This window comes from Rousettus aegyptiacus, unplaced genomic scaffold (assembly GCF_014176215.1).
Source record: "Rousettus aegyptiacus isolate mRouAeg1 unplaced genomic scaffold, mRouAeg1.p scaffold_m13_p_6, whole genome shotgun sequence".
Taxonomy (NCBI): Eukaryota; Metazoa; Chordata; class Mammalia; order Chiroptera; family Pteropodidae; genus Rousettus; species Rousettus aegyptiacus.
This window is the reverse complement of record NW_023416309.1, coordinates 82069102-82086668: the sequence shown is the minus strand read 5'-3', so window position 1 is coordinate 82086668 and position 17567 is coordinate 82069102. Positions and strand designations below refer to the sequence as shown.

At 31.1% G+C, this 17567-nt stretch overlaps 1 protein-coding gene across 3 annotated transcripts in view; it reads right to left on the bottom strand.

The window, feature by feature from the left end:
- The window catches only part of SUZ12 (SUZ12 polycomb repressive complex 2 subunit), a 37335-nt gene that overhangs the window by 4368 nt on the left and 15400 nt on the right, over nucleotides 1-17567 (bottom strand). For all 3 annotated transcript variants that reach the window (XM_016152497.2, XM_016152498.2, XM_016152499.2), the window contains 10 exons: nucleotides 14690-14775; nucleotides 12876-13107; nucleotides 11406-11499; nucleotides 7259-7364; nucleotides 3880-4057; nucleotides 2346-2437; nucleotides 1988-2131; nucleotides 1350-1507; nucleotides 756-954; nucleotides 232-311 (listed from right to left, as the gene is read on the bottom strand). In XM_016152497.2, the coding sequence (XP_016007983.1) occupies nucleotides 232-311; nucleotides 756-954; nucleotides 1350-1507; nucleotides 1988-2131; nucleotides 2346-2437; nucleotides 3880-4057; nucleotides 7259-7364; nucleotides 11406-11499; nucleotides 12876-13107; nucleotides 14690-14775 (1369 nt within the window). The remainder of the gene's footprint in view (nucleotides 1-231; nucleotides 312-755; nucleotides 955-1349; nucleotides 1508-1987; nucleotides 2132-2345; nucleotides 2438-3879; nucleotides 4058-7258; nucleotides 7365-11405; nucleotides 11500-12875; nucleotides 13108-14689; nucleotides 14776-17567) is intronic.

The window sequence follows — 17567 nt, the reverse complement described above, 5'->3', positions numbered from 1 at the left end:
ATTAAAAATAAAAACCTGCTTTTAGAGCTAGTACCTTCCTCATACAATCTTTAAGCATTACTATTTTCCTTTACGCAGTTATAATACTTTGGATCAGGGTAGAATTTCAGACACGTTATATCAAAATTAACAGAATTTTATATAAGAATCTAACACAGGTAGACTTATAGAATATGAAGCAGCAAAACAAATATAAAAGAAATAGAATATTTGAATTTAGAAATACCCTACCCATGCTTCATGACATGGAGATTCCATAGTTTCATCACTTCTTTCTCTCCTTCATTAACATCAGAAAATTCCTCAATTTGCTGAAAAAGAAAAAAGAAAAAAACCCATTAAATGCGGAATAAATATAACTGGTATTTCTATGAAAAACTTGTGAGAATGTCAAAAATGGAATTTTTGTGACTAAAAATATTATGACTTATACAGCAAAGTGGAAATGTTTCTTAAAAACCTCTAGTAGCAGTTATTTTAAAAGGAGATCCTAAGTTATGAAATAGTTACCTATGAATAAAATGGGGAAAAAAAAACTATGAAGTCACAAGAAAATCTGTATTTCTTTACTTGGTAACTGTTTAAACCACACAATTATAAAAACTGTGGATTCCTGAATTCTTTAATTTAGAAAAAGCTCCTTTACACTAAGCCAAAAGTTTAATTCATATTAAACAATTAGTTTTCAAACAAAAATCATTTAATCATAACATTCTAAAATCATTGTCAATAGTGATGATGATAATAATAATTACTGTAATGGTTTTTTCTCTTAGCCATTCAGGATCTTTTTCATCTTCACTATCTACTTCCATTTCCTGTGGACGGAGAGGTAAACAAGTATCACTATGAAAATACAGGCGATTGTGTCCACTACTGTATGTTCGTTGTTGTTCCACTTCTCCATCTTCAGATTCAAGAAATTCAGACATGCTTGCTTTTGTTCGTTTTGGCCTAATGTAAAGAAATGTTGATATAATACTAAATGACAGGGATAGGGCTCTTTATACTGCACACCACCCAAACAGATTACCTTCTTTTCTTATGGGTTTCTAGCTAGGTGTGAACACAACAACCTCCACTAGAATTCTTTAATCCCTCTAACCACTACAACCATAGTGACATTAACATTTAAAACACAGGAAAAAAGCTGTAAGGAGGAAGTGAGAAAACCCTGTAGAAATAGGAGCTGGGGAAGGTTATAAAGTAGTATATACCACCCCAGAGGCTGAGCCAGTATTGAAATAATGATTCCCACCTAAATACTATCTTTGTCTGGCTCCCCTTTGTTCCACTATCATCAATAAAAGTCGGAGAAAAAACTTTTGTTCTATGACCTTTTTACCTACCTGCACACAAGAATGTGTGTGATAGGTGTTCTCTTTACTGGTCCATTGCGACTAAAGGCAAATCCAGGTTGGCGATGAATATCCTGAGGATTTCCTGCATAGGAGCCATCATAACACTCGTTGATAGAAACATCTATCCTAGCACCTTTTGGATGATACTGTAACAAAAATGCCAAGGTGTTTAGGAAAAGAAAATATTAATTATCCTACCCTAAATATCTATCCCTCACTTTCAATTAATTTAAAAAGTACTTGCGAAGGCATACTTTTCCTTTAGTTTTGAAAACTAAAATAAGCCAGGCATACTAGCATGGTAAACAGGAAGTCACAGAACCTCAAAAGATGTGTTAAAATCCTGGCTATGCCATTAATTGGCTTGGTAACTTTTTAAATTATTTCTTGTCTAAGTAAGAATCAGGAAATTACCACTTAATTCAAAGAGTTGATGTGAGGATTATGTGTCACTATAGGTACACTATGTAAATATGCATAAACTCCAAATTATTGTAATTCATGCATACAACAATCCATTGAAAGCAGAAATTTTGGTATTTTGTAAAAAGTACAATTTTTTAAGTCAATTAGTTGTCTTATAATGTATGATATAGTCTTGGTAAGAAAAAAATCAAGTTACTTACAACATAATTGAAGATAAATCTGCTATGGCAGAGTTTGAGATGCTTGAGTAAACTATAAAGTTTGCGGCAGTTAAGAGTGCACCAAGGGCAATGTAGGTCATCTCTTGCTTCAGTTTGTTGTCTTGTGTTATTGTTATAAAGGAACTTAAAAAAAAAAAAAAAATAAAGGAAGCAAATCTACAACTTAAACATCTCAAAATATTTTGTTTCAATATCACCTTTAAAAAGTTAAAACAATTTAAAAGAAAAATCAAGCTAGAGACATTTTTTAAATTTAAATATCCAAAAGAGTTTAGGTGTAACATGAAAAACAAAAGCATTTCATGATTACTTAAATAAAAGGGTCAGCTATGTTTACCTGATAAAATATTCTTAATTTTTGTCGATTTTCATTTGTAGTATCTTTTTCTTTTCTTGTTTGTAGATCTGTAGTCAATGATTCCTTAACGGCTGAAAATATATACTTTTATACTTAATGCAAATAATTGTTTCTAAAAAGTGAGATAATGTATCTCGTGAAAACACTTAAACATGAAAAGTTTCACAGAATTCTACCAGTGGTATTTAACATAATTTTTGTTCTCACCCTCAAGTGAACAATCCCCTTAATCAGCACCCCTAACTAGATATTAAGATCTTTATTGGTAGGAGCTATACTTTTCCTTTAAAAACCACCTCTTATGTTCTAAGTCCTTATAAAAGTAACCCAAGTAAATATACGTAGTCACTGTAATGTTTTAAGCACTTTCAGGTCATAGTGTGGTTTTGATTTGTCTTTATTTCCAGTGCAAAGCAGTGAGCAGACATCCATCAAATGTTGGTTTAACAGAGATTCAATAAAAAATGATTGTATTAATATCATTACAAATCCAAAAGATAATCAATCATTAAAATAATTTTGGTTTCTTTACAGACTTAAAATGTTTTCATCTTCCCTAACATAACTATTTCATACGTATAATTTTGTATAAAACTTTTTTTCGCCATTTCTTTGAAACTTACCTATTTGACTGGCCACAGAGTATTTTGAGAAGTGCTCAGACCACAATTTACTTGAGAAATCTTTTCTCTGACATGGCCATTTTTTATCTTTTTAACCTGACTCTTATAATGACTTGCATACAATAAATGGACAAGAGTGGTAATCTCAAAGACAGCTGTCTTAAGCCTCTGTCTTCTTTACACAAACTTAGATAAAAACACATGCATACTCTTAGGTCAAAGATAGTGTTCCTATAAGGCAGATACAAAATGACAGACCACTGTAACCTAGACCTTAACCCAACAGAGCTAATTCCATTTATAAATTTTTTTTTTCTTAAAAAATTACTATAAAATTTAACCTGGTAAAATTCAGGTTATAATGGTCCTCTTCCAGCCCTAAAATTATAAAATCACTCTGAAATACTGAATTCAGTTCTACAACATAAAGTTTTATATGAATTATAAATAGTATATGATCTCAAAGTCCTATAAAGCTGCAATTCCAAACTCTAAAAAGTTCTGAAAACCAATCATTTTCTCATGAGTTTGAGGCAGCGTTAGTGGAAAAACTTGTCCTAAATTGGCATAAGGCTATCTACAGACCTCATCTAGAGTTGTTCTAAAGTACATGGCACATATACTGTAAAATGCTTCTAAAATTAAAAGAGAAAAGAAAAATATTCCCAGACACATCTAACACAAAAATTGTGGATAAAGGACTGTTGATCTGTACTTTAATACAAAACTTTACATTTAACATAAGAGACCCCTAAATTATTATGGCTCATAATTTGTCTCTCTAATAATATTCTTCGAAGAATAACTATTAGAGCAAAAGACAAATGAATTAATCCAAAGCCTAAATCTTAACTCTGCAAAGCATTACTGTGATGGCAATGTTTTCTTACCAATAGTCTGAGTAGGTTTAACTGAACCAGGCTTGTTTTCTTGATGGAGACTCTCTGAATTTCTAGTGGCAAGAGGCTTGGCAATAGGAGCTGTAGATTTATCACTGGTCTCTCCTGTCCAACGAAGAGTGAACTGCAGTGTAGGTCCCTGAGAAAATGTTTCAAATGGAGGCAGCCTCTTAAAAAAGAAAAAAAGAAGAGTGAAGATTCCATATAATGAATCAAAAGAATTTATAGAAGTTAAAATAATAATAATAACTGATTATAAGTTAATGTGAATTTGATTTAAATCAACAGATTTTTTCCCTTGAAAACCCCAAATGCCTACAGAGATGGCCTAGCAAGTAAATATATGGCACAATAGAGACTGTAGTACTGGAGAGCTCAGGCTGTCTAAAAAGGGGAGTCACTTATCAGCTGTAACTGAATTGCTGCCACATGCAAACACTGGCCCAACACAACCAGATTTTCAGATTTTTCAAAAGAAGTCAGAAATCCAAGTTCTAATGGGAAAACTTGCCATTTTTTATGCTGGCAACCAATTTAAAATGTCTTTAAAAACGACGACAACAAAAATCTCTGGTGCCCAAAGCCTCTCAGTTTGCAAACACTCTTAGGTGACCAATTAATTTTTTTCTAAATTGAACAGTTATAGCAATTAGTAATTTTTTTTTATCTTTTATTTTTTGCCTTCTTTTCGCTTCACTGATGACTGCCCTTGCTTCTCTTCTTTGTGTTTTGGGACACTGAACCAACCATTTTGGCTTTTCTCCTCTACCTCTCATCACTTATGAGACTACTTACTCTTCTCTTATTCTCCTTAATTCTCAGCTAACATTTAGCCATCTGCCCCTGCCTCTTACCCATCCCCAATGATATACCTAATTAGGCTGATGATCCCAAACTGGTTCTCCATTCTTTATATCTGAGCTCTAAACCCATATATTTCTTGACCACCTATTGGACATCACCACTTGGATATCAATGTCACCTTGAACTAAAATGTTTAGATGTGAACTTATTATCTTTTCTTTCCTTCCCAGGTATAATTATTTTTGTTCCTAGCATTATCAACCTTCTAGTGGCCCTAAGCTAAAAAATTTCAGAATTACATTTGACCTCTATTTTTTTTTTAATACAATCATCAAGTATAGATCCTTACTACCTTATTACTACAGTAGTTCAGCTGTTCCCCCTGCTTCTAATTTTTACTTCTCAATCCATGAGGTCAAATGATCTTCTCAGGCTTTCATATTAGTAGTCCCTTTTATAGAAACTTTCAATAGCTCCTATTTATATTACTGCCATACAAGCCTAACTCCTTCTATATCTTTATTATAAATAATCCTCTTATAACTCTAATTTTACACTGGAATGAGGTAAAAATGTGATCATATAAAATAGTTTTCACATAGTAAGTCCATGTCTAGGAATTTATCTTATAAAAATATTTGCAATGCAAAAGGATACATGTATTAAGTATATTCATTATTTTTGAAAATGTAAAAAACGTTAACCATTCAAGTAGCATTGCTTTAGTAAATTATGGGATATTTATTTAAAAGACCACAGAGCTTTTAAAAAGAAGCAAATCTATATGCTCTGACTTAAAGAAGTCCATTTCACATTGCCTCAAATTACTTCTTGGGAAAAACTAACAAGAAATAAAATCCCATCATTTGTAAATAATCACTATTATCATTTATTTTATAAAGTAGGAGTATATATACTATTATATAAAAATTAAATATCATGGAAATGTTCCTGTCAAAGTTTTGTCCTTTTTAATGGCTTTTTAGTTTTAAGCTGTTTCTAATTTTCCACTATTTAAAAATTGACAAGACCCGTTACCTACATCTTTTCAGTTATCTATTACTACCTTGTGGTAAAATTGTAGAAACAGAATTGTTAATGACTATATACACAACTTAAATTTTTATCCATGTTGCCAGTCTGCCTTCTGGTAAGGTTGTACCTACTTATTCTTATATTAAAGCACTGAGAGTGTGTCCTCACATATCCAATTATAAACTGTCAATCTTTTTAATTATTGTCACACTAGTAGTCAAAAGTAATATCTCTGATTTTGTTTGCATGTCTTTGAATACTAATAAGGTTGAATATATTTTTAAAAGCTTGCTGGCTATCTATATTTGTTACTTTAAGAACTGCCTAATTGTTCTTTACCCATTTTTCTAATTAGATTGCTTATCTTACTGATTTATAAAACTACGTATTCATACTATTAGCTTTCTGAATATTAAAAATATTTCCCCGGTCTATGTTTTTAAATTTATATTTTAGCAGTTTAGAAATGATTCACTTTAGTAATTTTCATTCTATGCTTTCTAGCTGTTGTATCATACTTAGAAGGGCTTTCCTCATAGCAAGATTATATTAACCTTCCCCTATATTTTTTTCTAAAGTTATATATTGTTAATTTTTACATTTATGTTTATGAGCTTTCTGATATTTATTAGATCTAAGCTTATTTCCAGATGGCTAGACCCGTTCTGTAACAATTCATAAACAAGTCAGTCTTTCTTTCCCATACAGATCTAACACCTATTTTACCACGACTATCTTCCCAAAGTACATGAAGCTATTTCAGGACTATGCTTTAGTGATATACTTGTCTATTCCCATGCTTACACCATATAATTTCAGTTCTTTTAACTTTATAGTATGTTCTACTATCTGTAAGGCTCTCAGAAAACTTTTCCATAATTTTCCTTAGTATTACTACAGATTGCTGTTAATTTGAGACTAATTTTTTAAGGATTAAGAAAAAATCCTTTTAGAATTTTGCTTGTGATGATACATTGACAGAAGATATTTAGAAATACATGATGTTATTCTGTTGAGTCTGCCTATTCAAGAAATGTACGTATGCCTACTTATTCTTTTAAGTCTCTTAAAAGTTATTTTAAGTATGCTTTACCTAAGTTCTGCAGATTTCTTGATAAATTTATCACTAGTTATCATGTTGCCTGCTGTTACTATGAATGGGATTTAAAATTGCAGTTAACATTTATTGAGCACTTATTTTATGCCAGGCGCAGTGCTAATAGTATTTCATTAATTATTTCATTTAATCCATCAATTCTACGCCTCGTTTTACAGATGAGAAAACCGAGACCCAAAGCTTAAATCACTTGCCAGATGCCACATAGCTAGGAGTGGATACCTAAACCTGGTCTGGCTCCAAGGACAATGCCTTCCATTAAATACTCTGACTAGATAATTTTATTTGTGTTTTCCAAAGTATAAAAACAAAGGACTCTACTTCCAACAACGGATTTGCATTTGGGGAAGAAAACATCAATCAAAAATGGGAGTTCATAACTATAACGTGCTCAACCTTCTAAGCAGTCCATACCTTCCCATCAAGAATAGTCTCCCATGTTGCTCTTTTCTTGCTTATTGGACATTCTTCCATTTCCTGCATGGCTACTTCATACTCCCCATCTAAAAGCTGTAAGCGCCTGTTAGACAAACACATACACTTTAAAGTAACCTATGTATTATTGTAAGTACACAAATTCTACATCTTTAGATTTATACTAAAAAGCATTTATTAAATTTATAAACTAGCTGATATACCCGACAAAATTTTAAGATATACCTACACTCCATTCTTGACAAAAGCAATTTTAATGAGTTACACTAATAACTATTGTTACTAGTGAATTATTTCACTAATGTAGCTACTCAGATATAACTTTAAATACTTAAAGTATAATATGCCTAAGGTCTCAAAACTTAGTAAGTTTTAAATATTGAGTATAAAGCAGGTGTGCAGGCTTTATACTTTTAAAAATACTTTTTGATAACTGTGTTACAATACTTGCCATAGGGACCACTAAGAATTATGCCTATTATTTTTAACTATTGTAAATATCTGAATTAGAATTCTTGACTTTTATAATTGACCAGTAATATAATTTATGATTATGACTCTAATAACTATAAGATCGTGGGGGCACCTGGCACATATAGGTGCTCAATAAACATTTCATGAATAAATGAAATAACAGTTGAATCAAAGAATCAAATTTAATACCCATACCCACAGCACAGTTTTAACGTGTATGTACATATATGTGTGTGTGTATATATAGTTTATATTATTTTTTCCATACTTTTAAACACTGGTAACACTACTACTACCCTACACACCATTCTTCAACCATACTCAAGAATTAACTGTATGTAGCAAGAATCTGGTTTCTCTTCATCAGTCTAGAGAGAAATTCTGTTAAATGATAACAGCTAACATTTATTGAGTGCTTACGATGTGCCAGGCACTATTTTAAAAACTTACACAGTTCATTTAATTCTCCCAACAGCTCTATGAAGATACTATTACTCCATTTTTCAGAAGAGAAAAATGAGGTACAGAGAGGTTAAGTAACTTGCCTTAAGATAACACAGTAAGTAACCAGAGCTAGCAACTGAAACTGGGTAGTCCGTCTTCAAAGACTGACTCTTACCACCAAATGATTTTGAGACTTAATTTTATCTTTATGCTGCGCTACCTGAATTTATTGTATTTCAAAATTACATATATCAGCAAAGCTATTCAACCTAACATTTCAAAAAGCTAATTTTATTACTTGAACAGATAATATTCATATACTTCTAAATTGAAAAGGAACTTCCCTCACGTCTATATGACTATATAATATTCTATTTTATGACTGCCTTTGACACATTCAATCCGATTTACTCTCCTACCTGCAATGTATGAGGAAGCCCTTTTTCCACAGCCTCATCAATAATGCTTTAATAAGTTTTTTGATCTCTGCTAAACTGGTAAGTGAAAAAAAAATAGCCTCTCAGTGTACTTTTATAATCAGATGTCATATCTTTGAATTGTTTAAGAATGGCTTTTTTTATAAACAATTTTATTCTATCTCTTGTTCATCCACTGGGCCGAGGTTTTAAAAATTATGATCTTATTAACAAGACGGCTATATAGTATGAGTTGAAATGAATTTTCCCAACTTGTCCTTTTCATCTCGACGTGGCTTATGTTTTTGTTTACATAAGAAGTTTATTTTGCTCAGTATTTCATACTTTTTCTATAGCATTTGAATTTTGGTTATTCTTTAAGGAGACTTTCATATCTGAGACTATAAAGAGAATTTTCACATGTCTAATTCCCCAGATCTTGGCTTGGAAATATTTTTCCTCTACTAAAAGGAACCAAGATTCCTTCAAGTAATGGCCAATTCTAGAAAATAAGGAAAAACAAAAAAACGAATGCATTTAAGTCCAAAGGACACAAGAGCCTACTTAGAGGGGCTCCTGCTGACCAAATTTGGGACATTGAGCATTAAAATGAATAACCACATGAACAGAGTAAAGCAGAATGAATAAAAATGGAATATGTTAATCCATACTGATTTTTTTCAAAGTTGAGGGAAGGAATGCTCTTCTTTACAGGAAACTTCCAACAAACATGGAAGAAATGATAAAAAGTTATTATTGGCAACTGTCACAGAATAATTTATTCAAGGAAGAATCATCAATGGATGCTAAACTACTGGGTAAAAGGCTGTTGTGGGAAAAGGGACATTAACCCAGTTTCATGTATTACTACAGAGACTACGAACTAAAGGGAATAGGTAGTTACAATGGAGAAACATGGTGAATACCACTTTATCCAAGTGACCAAACCGAATGTGTGTGTGTCTGTGATTTGCATAAAGAACATGTCACCATGCAGTGTTACTGCCCCAATGTTTAACCTGACTCTATTCATTAAGGAACCATTAACAAAAGTCGAATTTGAGAGGCATTCTGCACTTAAAAAGTGTCACAAAAGGCAAAAAAGCCAAAAAAGCCTGAAGAATACTCCAAATTAAAGGAAATTGAATAGACGTAGCAAACGACAAGTTGCTATACAGATCAGTCCTCAATTGGTGGGATAGAGGGAAACAGCTTTAGGACATTATTGGGGTTAATTGGGGAGAGAGTATTGTATTTGTATAAGTTAAATTTCCTTAATATGATAGGTGTATTGTGGTTAAGGAAGGCAATGTTCTTGTTCCTTAGGAATTACGTCCTGAAGCGTTAAGGACAAATAGAGTGTCATAATATAACTTTCAAATGGTTCATTACAAAAACAAAATACTTACAAATAAATCAAATGTGTTAAAATGTTAAAAACTAATGAATCTAGGTGAATGGGCATTAATTACCTGTAGTGTTCTTTTAACTTTTTTATAGGTTTGGAGATTTTAAAAATGAGAGAAAATTCCTCCACAGTACTTTTTATCATTAAAAAAGCAGTATTTCTCATGTATAAGGAATATGTTAATATCTATGTAAAGCACAATATATGTAAGAAATGTTTACATGCAAGGTAAAATGTATGTAAAGAATTTTAAAAAGAACACAATGTACCTCCCCATGTTGCTTAAAACAGAACATTTACCAACATCGATGAAACCCAGTGTGTCACATCCTGATTGCTTCTCTCTCAGACACAACCACTATCTCCTAGTACATTTCTGTTTTTTTCCATTTAAATCTGATTCACAAATTTCTGGCTTTAAAAAAGATACATCAATTCTGCCAGTAGTAATATTAACTAACATTAAGTGATATATTCTAAGACAATACAGTAGCCAAAATCTGTGGTATTATTCCTAATCATCTTTGCCTTCCTATTAAAAGCTTTGTACCTTTCTTTACCTGGTGGCTATTAAAGCAACAATCTAGTACTTTTTAAAAGAGTACAAGGAATATACTAGTTGCTTTTCTTGGCTTTCTCCTATACCTGACAGTGAACTGTGTTAGCCAACAGTGAGCAGCCTGGACAAGAAATCATGGCATGTTTTAAGTTTCACCTTCAATGCTGTCAAAAAAGAATGCTGCATTTGCTTCCTAGATCTTCTTTCACTGGCACTAAGATGCTTCATTCTCAAATAAAAACTGCCAAGATTATAAATCCAAGTGTTCTTTGCTACAGTATGCCAAATGCATACAGAGCCATACAATAATGACTACACACAATTTTCTTACCTAATTCAGTAAATACATAATCTCAAGATTTGCACAGGGCCCACTTCATTCAGGTATCTGCTCAACTATTACCTTCTCAGAGGCCTTCTCTATAAAACAACCATTTATTCTTTTTCTTTAAAGCGCTCACTACTAAGCACCGTTGGTTAATTCTTTTTTTTTTTTTTTTTGGAGGGGGGTTTCCTCCACTAGAAGTTAAGCTCCATGAAGGCAGGGATTTTGTTGCACTCTCACTGCCTAGAACAGTGTACGAGAAAGAGTAGGCACTCCGAAAATACTTGTTGAATAAACCATCTTAACTGAGCCATTCAAATAGCTCCTTATGTATGTTTGCTGCTTTCTATGTGATAAAAAGAAAAATTCAGTATTTACAAATTTTTTTTCAGTCATAAGAATAAAGAGAAATAAAGGCAAAGAAATATCATCATGTTCTGCTTCAGAATAAAAACATATCTAAAAACATTATGGGAGCCTTACTTGTCCATCAATATTACCTGTTTTTATCAAATACTGTCATTTGTGCAACAAATGTCTTTTCCCCATCTTCACGATTTCGTTTTCTTTTGGCTGGAAGTTCTTCATTGACATCTGAATTTGATAAACATGTCTCATGAATCAAATACTCAAGCAAAAATGTCATATTTATGATTTGTGGTTCCTTAACATATCATATTTATCCCAAATGAAGTATAAATTACACTTAAGTTGCAATATCCAAATTTAACACTCTTTGATTTTATTTTTTATATGTATATAAAAATGTAAATATATTTTATATATTTTATATGCATATAATATACATATAAAAACTATATACACACGTGTGTGTGTGTGTGTGTGTATATGTAAGTATATATATCCTTACTTTGTGGCATTCATTGGCATTGACTCCACATTTGTGTGAACGTTATCTTTTGTTCAGAATGATCCTGCTAGGCTAGGAGAAAAAATCCTCTTCATTCATGGTTACTATTCAAGAACTTTAAAGGATACTTCAAGACCCAAAGATTCTTTCTTCCAAGGTGCTTCTCCACTGAACTTCACATATACCTATTATGCCCCTCATCATTTTGCTGTAAATACAACTGACTTTTGAGCAACACAGGTTTGAAGTGCTCAGGTCCACTTATACACACTGTACAGTTCAAACCCCGTTAAAAGGATCAACTGTATTTCTGATGTGTAGTTGGAATCAGAGGATGAAGGGGGCTTAAGTTATACACAGATTTCCAACTGCAGGGAGGGCATGTTAGGCATCCCTAACCCCTGCATTGTTCAAGGGTCAACTGTATTTATTTTATGTCTATCTCCATATTTAAGGCTGTGAGCCTTTGAGGATAGGACAGATGTTTTAATCATCCTTGTATCTCCAGCACTTATATGTTGATTGAATGATCAAAGGTGATTCAGAACTAGTGGAATGGATGTGATAACCAATCTATTGTATAATAGTATAATAAAATATTAATGTAGAATCTAAGTGGTGGGAATATAGATGTTCACTATAAAATCCTTTTGACTGTTCTGTATGTATGAAATTTTCCACAGTATTGGGGAGGGGTGAATTTATTGTTTGCTGAGAGACTAATTTAAAATGCCAGTCTTTTCCATCCAGTGTTCAATTTATTTTTTTCACTACATGAAATATGTTTTATCACGTATAAATTAAATACCTCATATAGCACAATAGCCAACAGTCTCTGAGCCTGGGCAATTTACCATAAAATTATCTCATTAGACCATCAGAAATTTGCAAAAAATGGCCATGTAATTAGAACACATGCAATTTATTTCTAGTTCTGCATCATTTTGTTCCTTGGAATGGCAATGCCTTAAATTATTAAAATAACTCAAAAATAATACAAAATTATGAACACTATAAAGATATACTGGTTCAATCATTTTCATTAATCATCTTAACCTCCAATGACAAAATCTAGTAAAATTATTAAAATTAAAATTACCAATATTTTCATTGGTTTCTCCATTAATCATTCCATTAAACTCTCTTCTTCCCGGACGAGTCACTCTAAATAGCAATGAGTAAGACTTCACCATATGGCTGTTACTAGGTTCAAATTCATTACTGGAAACTGCAAGGGATGGGAAATTTCCAGGTTTTGTTTGATTGAGGTCGGGATTCAAAGGCACCTGCTTTTTACCTGTAGGAATTTGCCTTGTTGGACAACTTACATCCTGCAAAAGTAAAGATTATTAAATTATATTTATTTAGACATATGCAATTATAAGAATTCCGACAAAACTTGTAATCACAGATATAGGAAACATGGTACAGGCCGTGATTGCTATAATTGGCATGCTAAAATTCTAACCATAGTTCTGAAAATTGTGACAAAGCAAAAAGAAAATTTGGAACAACTATATTCCAAATATTAACACAAATCAGGATTTCTATAATATAGCGAAAATATTTAGCTGATGGTCATCTGAAAGAGTTTTAAATTAGAAATAAGGAATTAAAACCAGACTTAAAATGTTAAACTCACATAAATTAATCTTTTCCCTTAAATTTTATGTTTAACAAAATAATTGATGAGACCAACAGAAATTAAAAAAAGATAATTATAACCCCACTGTAAACAACATTATGAAAGGGGTAATTTGTATACTGAAATGTTTACTAGAGGCAATATTAATCACCATATGAGTAATGTTCTTTAATTACATAACTAGTTACATTGAAAGAGCACAGTTGAAAAATAAAAAGATGCCCAAGACATTTATAACAAGAAAATACAGTACATATTTTATGGTAGCTTCTTTTTCATATGAATACATGCTATGATCTTAAAAAAAAAAAAAAAAATTCAATTCCACAAGAGTATAAAATGAGAAATATAAGTTTCCCCCATGCTCCAAGTCTTACATTCCAGAAATGACTAATATTAACACATCCTCCCAAGAAAATGTTATTATTTTTTGAAACACAGAAAGGATCATACTATAAATATATTCACATATTTTTGCCTAAATAAAAAAATATATTGAAGACTTTTCACATCACTGCTTATCATATGCACAAAGGGGTTGGGGTAGGTATGGAAAGTGGTATTTCTCAACTTTAAAGTTTTTAATATATACTTACTCTCTCTTCTGTCACCTTAGTATACCACGTAACAATGCATGTGCACAGCTTTCAAACCCTGTATCACCTTACTACAATTTTGAAAGAACATCAGAAATAGGAACTTCATATAAGTCATTCCCACTCTTGAAATACTCAAGGACTTAAGGCTGCTAAAAGTGTCTCTGCTGGCTATGGTGGGTTAGTCAGCAAATTTAACCATTATAACATTTGTTTCTATGATGAAATGATCTTATAATAAAAACTTGAAGCAATGTATTAACAAGTTAATGGCTGGGAATGCTGTCAACAGAACTTCTCTGCCTCAGAGTAGCATTACAAAAGGTAATCCTTTTGGGAAAAACTCTTTTAGCTCTTATTTAAAATTTTAATTGGTAAACATAGCTAAAATATAAGCTAAGACACTGTGTGGTAGGGAAGTAACTGAATTTATGTCTTAAGATGCTAAAAGATAGCTTCTTCCCATCATTCTCTTATAGGAGAAAGTTTTACACACATACCTATAGCCAAATTAGAAGAAAAAGAAGATATGGAAGGTTGGCAAAGAGGTTATCAATTTTACAATTCAGGCATCAATATAGTCAAAAGCTTTCAAGGTTTAAAGGTATATACACATGAACATATTCGATTTAAAAAATTATTTTACTTTATCTAACAATATAATTTTGTTACCTTTCTTTTTTTGTGGCAAACTTTCACAAGCAGGACTTCCAAGGTAACAGAATTTTGTTCATTTTCTGAGTTTTGTGATGGCTTATCTAAATGGAAAATAAAAATGTATTTTAAAAAACAGAAATACAGTACTCATTTTCTTCAGCCTAGAAATTTCGAACAAAAAAAAAAAAAAGACTTCCTATAATGAAGCCTTTTCAGAAGTTTATCCATTCTTTCCCTCCAAAATGTTTCAAATTTGCACTCTTAAAAAGCCTTAACGTATTACATATGAAGTCATTTAAATAAAACTTTCATAAGACAATTATAATTACTTTCATATATACACTGTGATCTTTTGATTTAAATAATGGTTCAATTGTTTTAATTAAAACTAAAAATATTTACTGATTACTTCTGCTATAAACATTTAACAATTATGACAATAAAAGAATGTAATAAACTGCACTTGTCTGTTATTTGTCAAAATGGTATTTGTCAAGTGTTTTTAGTTCAGGAGAGACAACCACACACAAAATAAACATTTTTCATTTTTTCTTCTCCCAATATCTACTATTTAAAAATTACTTAGTTTAAGATATATTTAAACTAGTTACCATTATACATATTTCACTTTGCGTGCAGAGATGTTAAACTAAAAAATCTTTAATTTCACCAAGACTCATGACCAAAGGATTAAAAAAGCATATTTCAAAAACAGTAAATACCGTTAAGTTATATAATCATATTATTTCATAAGAAAGATAGCTATTTTTTGATCTTTTCCCCAGAATTTCTCTAAAGCCTAAATGGAAAGCAAAAATGACGATATTAACTGCTACCTAAAGGAATCTCTTGATTTACTAAGTTTAGGTATTTTAATTTTAAATAATAACCTATATTCTCTTTATCAATTAACTAACAAACGCTTTTGCAAATTAAGGTTCTAGAGTACTTACTTCTCTATAACTGTTTTTAAATACCAAAGGCATTAATAGTTCAAACTTTAAATATTTATTCATTCAAGTTTCAATAACATATAGAAATATTATAATAGATAAATCCATAAACACGTACAGAAATAAAATAGTTTTCATGAGATTTAGGACATGTTTTCCTACTTAAAAAGATTCTTATGCAGGGTATACGCACAAGATGCATTTGAATTAGCCTCTTTGAAAGTTATATCCAGGATAAAAAAACTTTAATAAAGCAAAAAATAATCCATTTTCTAATATGATTAACAAAAATACATTCCAATCAATACTCACCATGAAAATAGTACCCTAATAATCTTTGTGTATTCAGTCTAAGCAGTTTCAAGTAGGAATTGCTAAACAAAAGTCTTCATTTAAAAACAAAAGAGAAAATGTATCAAAGTGTAGGGATCTTGATGTTGTTTTTCTATCCTGGTTTCTAAAAAACATTATTTCTTTAAAAAAAAAACTACAAATAAACCTTAAATATTTGACAAGAAAGATGCAATGTATCTGCTTTTTCCCAACTTCCATTAATTTGATAATGGGAAATTATTTTCTAGAAACAAGTATCAACAGTTTACTATCACTTACTTCAGTAACATCAAGAAAAAATAAAAACTTCCAAGTGAATTCAAGCAATTTTTGAGCTTTACATATTTTGTCATGTAGATAGAAAAGTTTTATCAAACTACTTCCCAATTAATTTCAACTAATTAATTATTCAATTAATATTCATTACTATTTCCAATGAGGTAATAATTTGTTTTATATAGTCTCTGAAGACAAAGGGCTAATGAACCTATAAAACTCAAATGATAAGCTTCTAGAGAGTCCAGGACCATAGAAAACCAAATAATGACGAATAATTAAAAATAAACACTCAACAAGATAATTATAAATGATTTAGACAAAAGAAAGATTAAAATGCTACTCGCTACTTCTATATAAAAAATGGACCAGATATAAGGCAAAACCAGAAGTCATACTAGCTGCTAACAGAGATACAACCAGAGTTCAAATTTCTCATGTAAAAAAATCTGAGTTATCAAACTGTTCTAATAAAACCACTTTGTTTACTATTAAACTTTGTTTCTTACTAAATACCAAAGATGACCAACTTGACATGTTTCTTATAAAAGTTTTATTCCATTGCTTGATAATTAAGGATACATACACACAAATGTAAGATGGACAAGCCATGACATTTTACTCATTTTGAAAAACCAACTGAAACTTAACCCGCATGTTTTCATCTCTTTTAATGAAGTAAACATGTAAGCAATTTTCTTTGTATAATATATGACATATCGATATACTCCACTGGTTGTATCAGTTGTTTTATTACTGTATTCTAAAATATATATAATAACAGCAATTCCAAATGTTTATGCAAGAAAGGTTCTTCTACTCAAAAGATCTTGACCTATTCCAGGTTCTAAGGCAATTAATTAAAATTTTCATCTTCAGTCTTTGTAAAGTTCAAAAACCATTAGAAATTTAAAAAGTGTCAAAATCTAAGAAATTTAATTTTACAAAAAGATTTTTCCATTATTTTCTATTTACAATCTCTGGAAAAATGATGGCTCTGAGCTGGGTAAGATAATATTTTATAGCTTTAACAGTAATAGTTACAGCCCTAAAAAGTATGGTTTAGAGATAATAGCTGGAATTCCCTCTAGGTATGAGCCACATGAAACTAACATTTACATTCAAGAATCATCACAGTATTAACTTAACAATTTCAAAATTATAACTTAAATGGAAAGCAATAAGACTGAGCTATGAACAAGATCTTATGTATAAAGTCTACCTACAATTTTGAAAAGTTTTTAAGGCAGTTTCTTAAAATCTGTTCCTCAGAAAATCTACTTCTGAGTTATCTTGGTGCTTTATTAAAATGCAAACTCCTAAGCTCCATG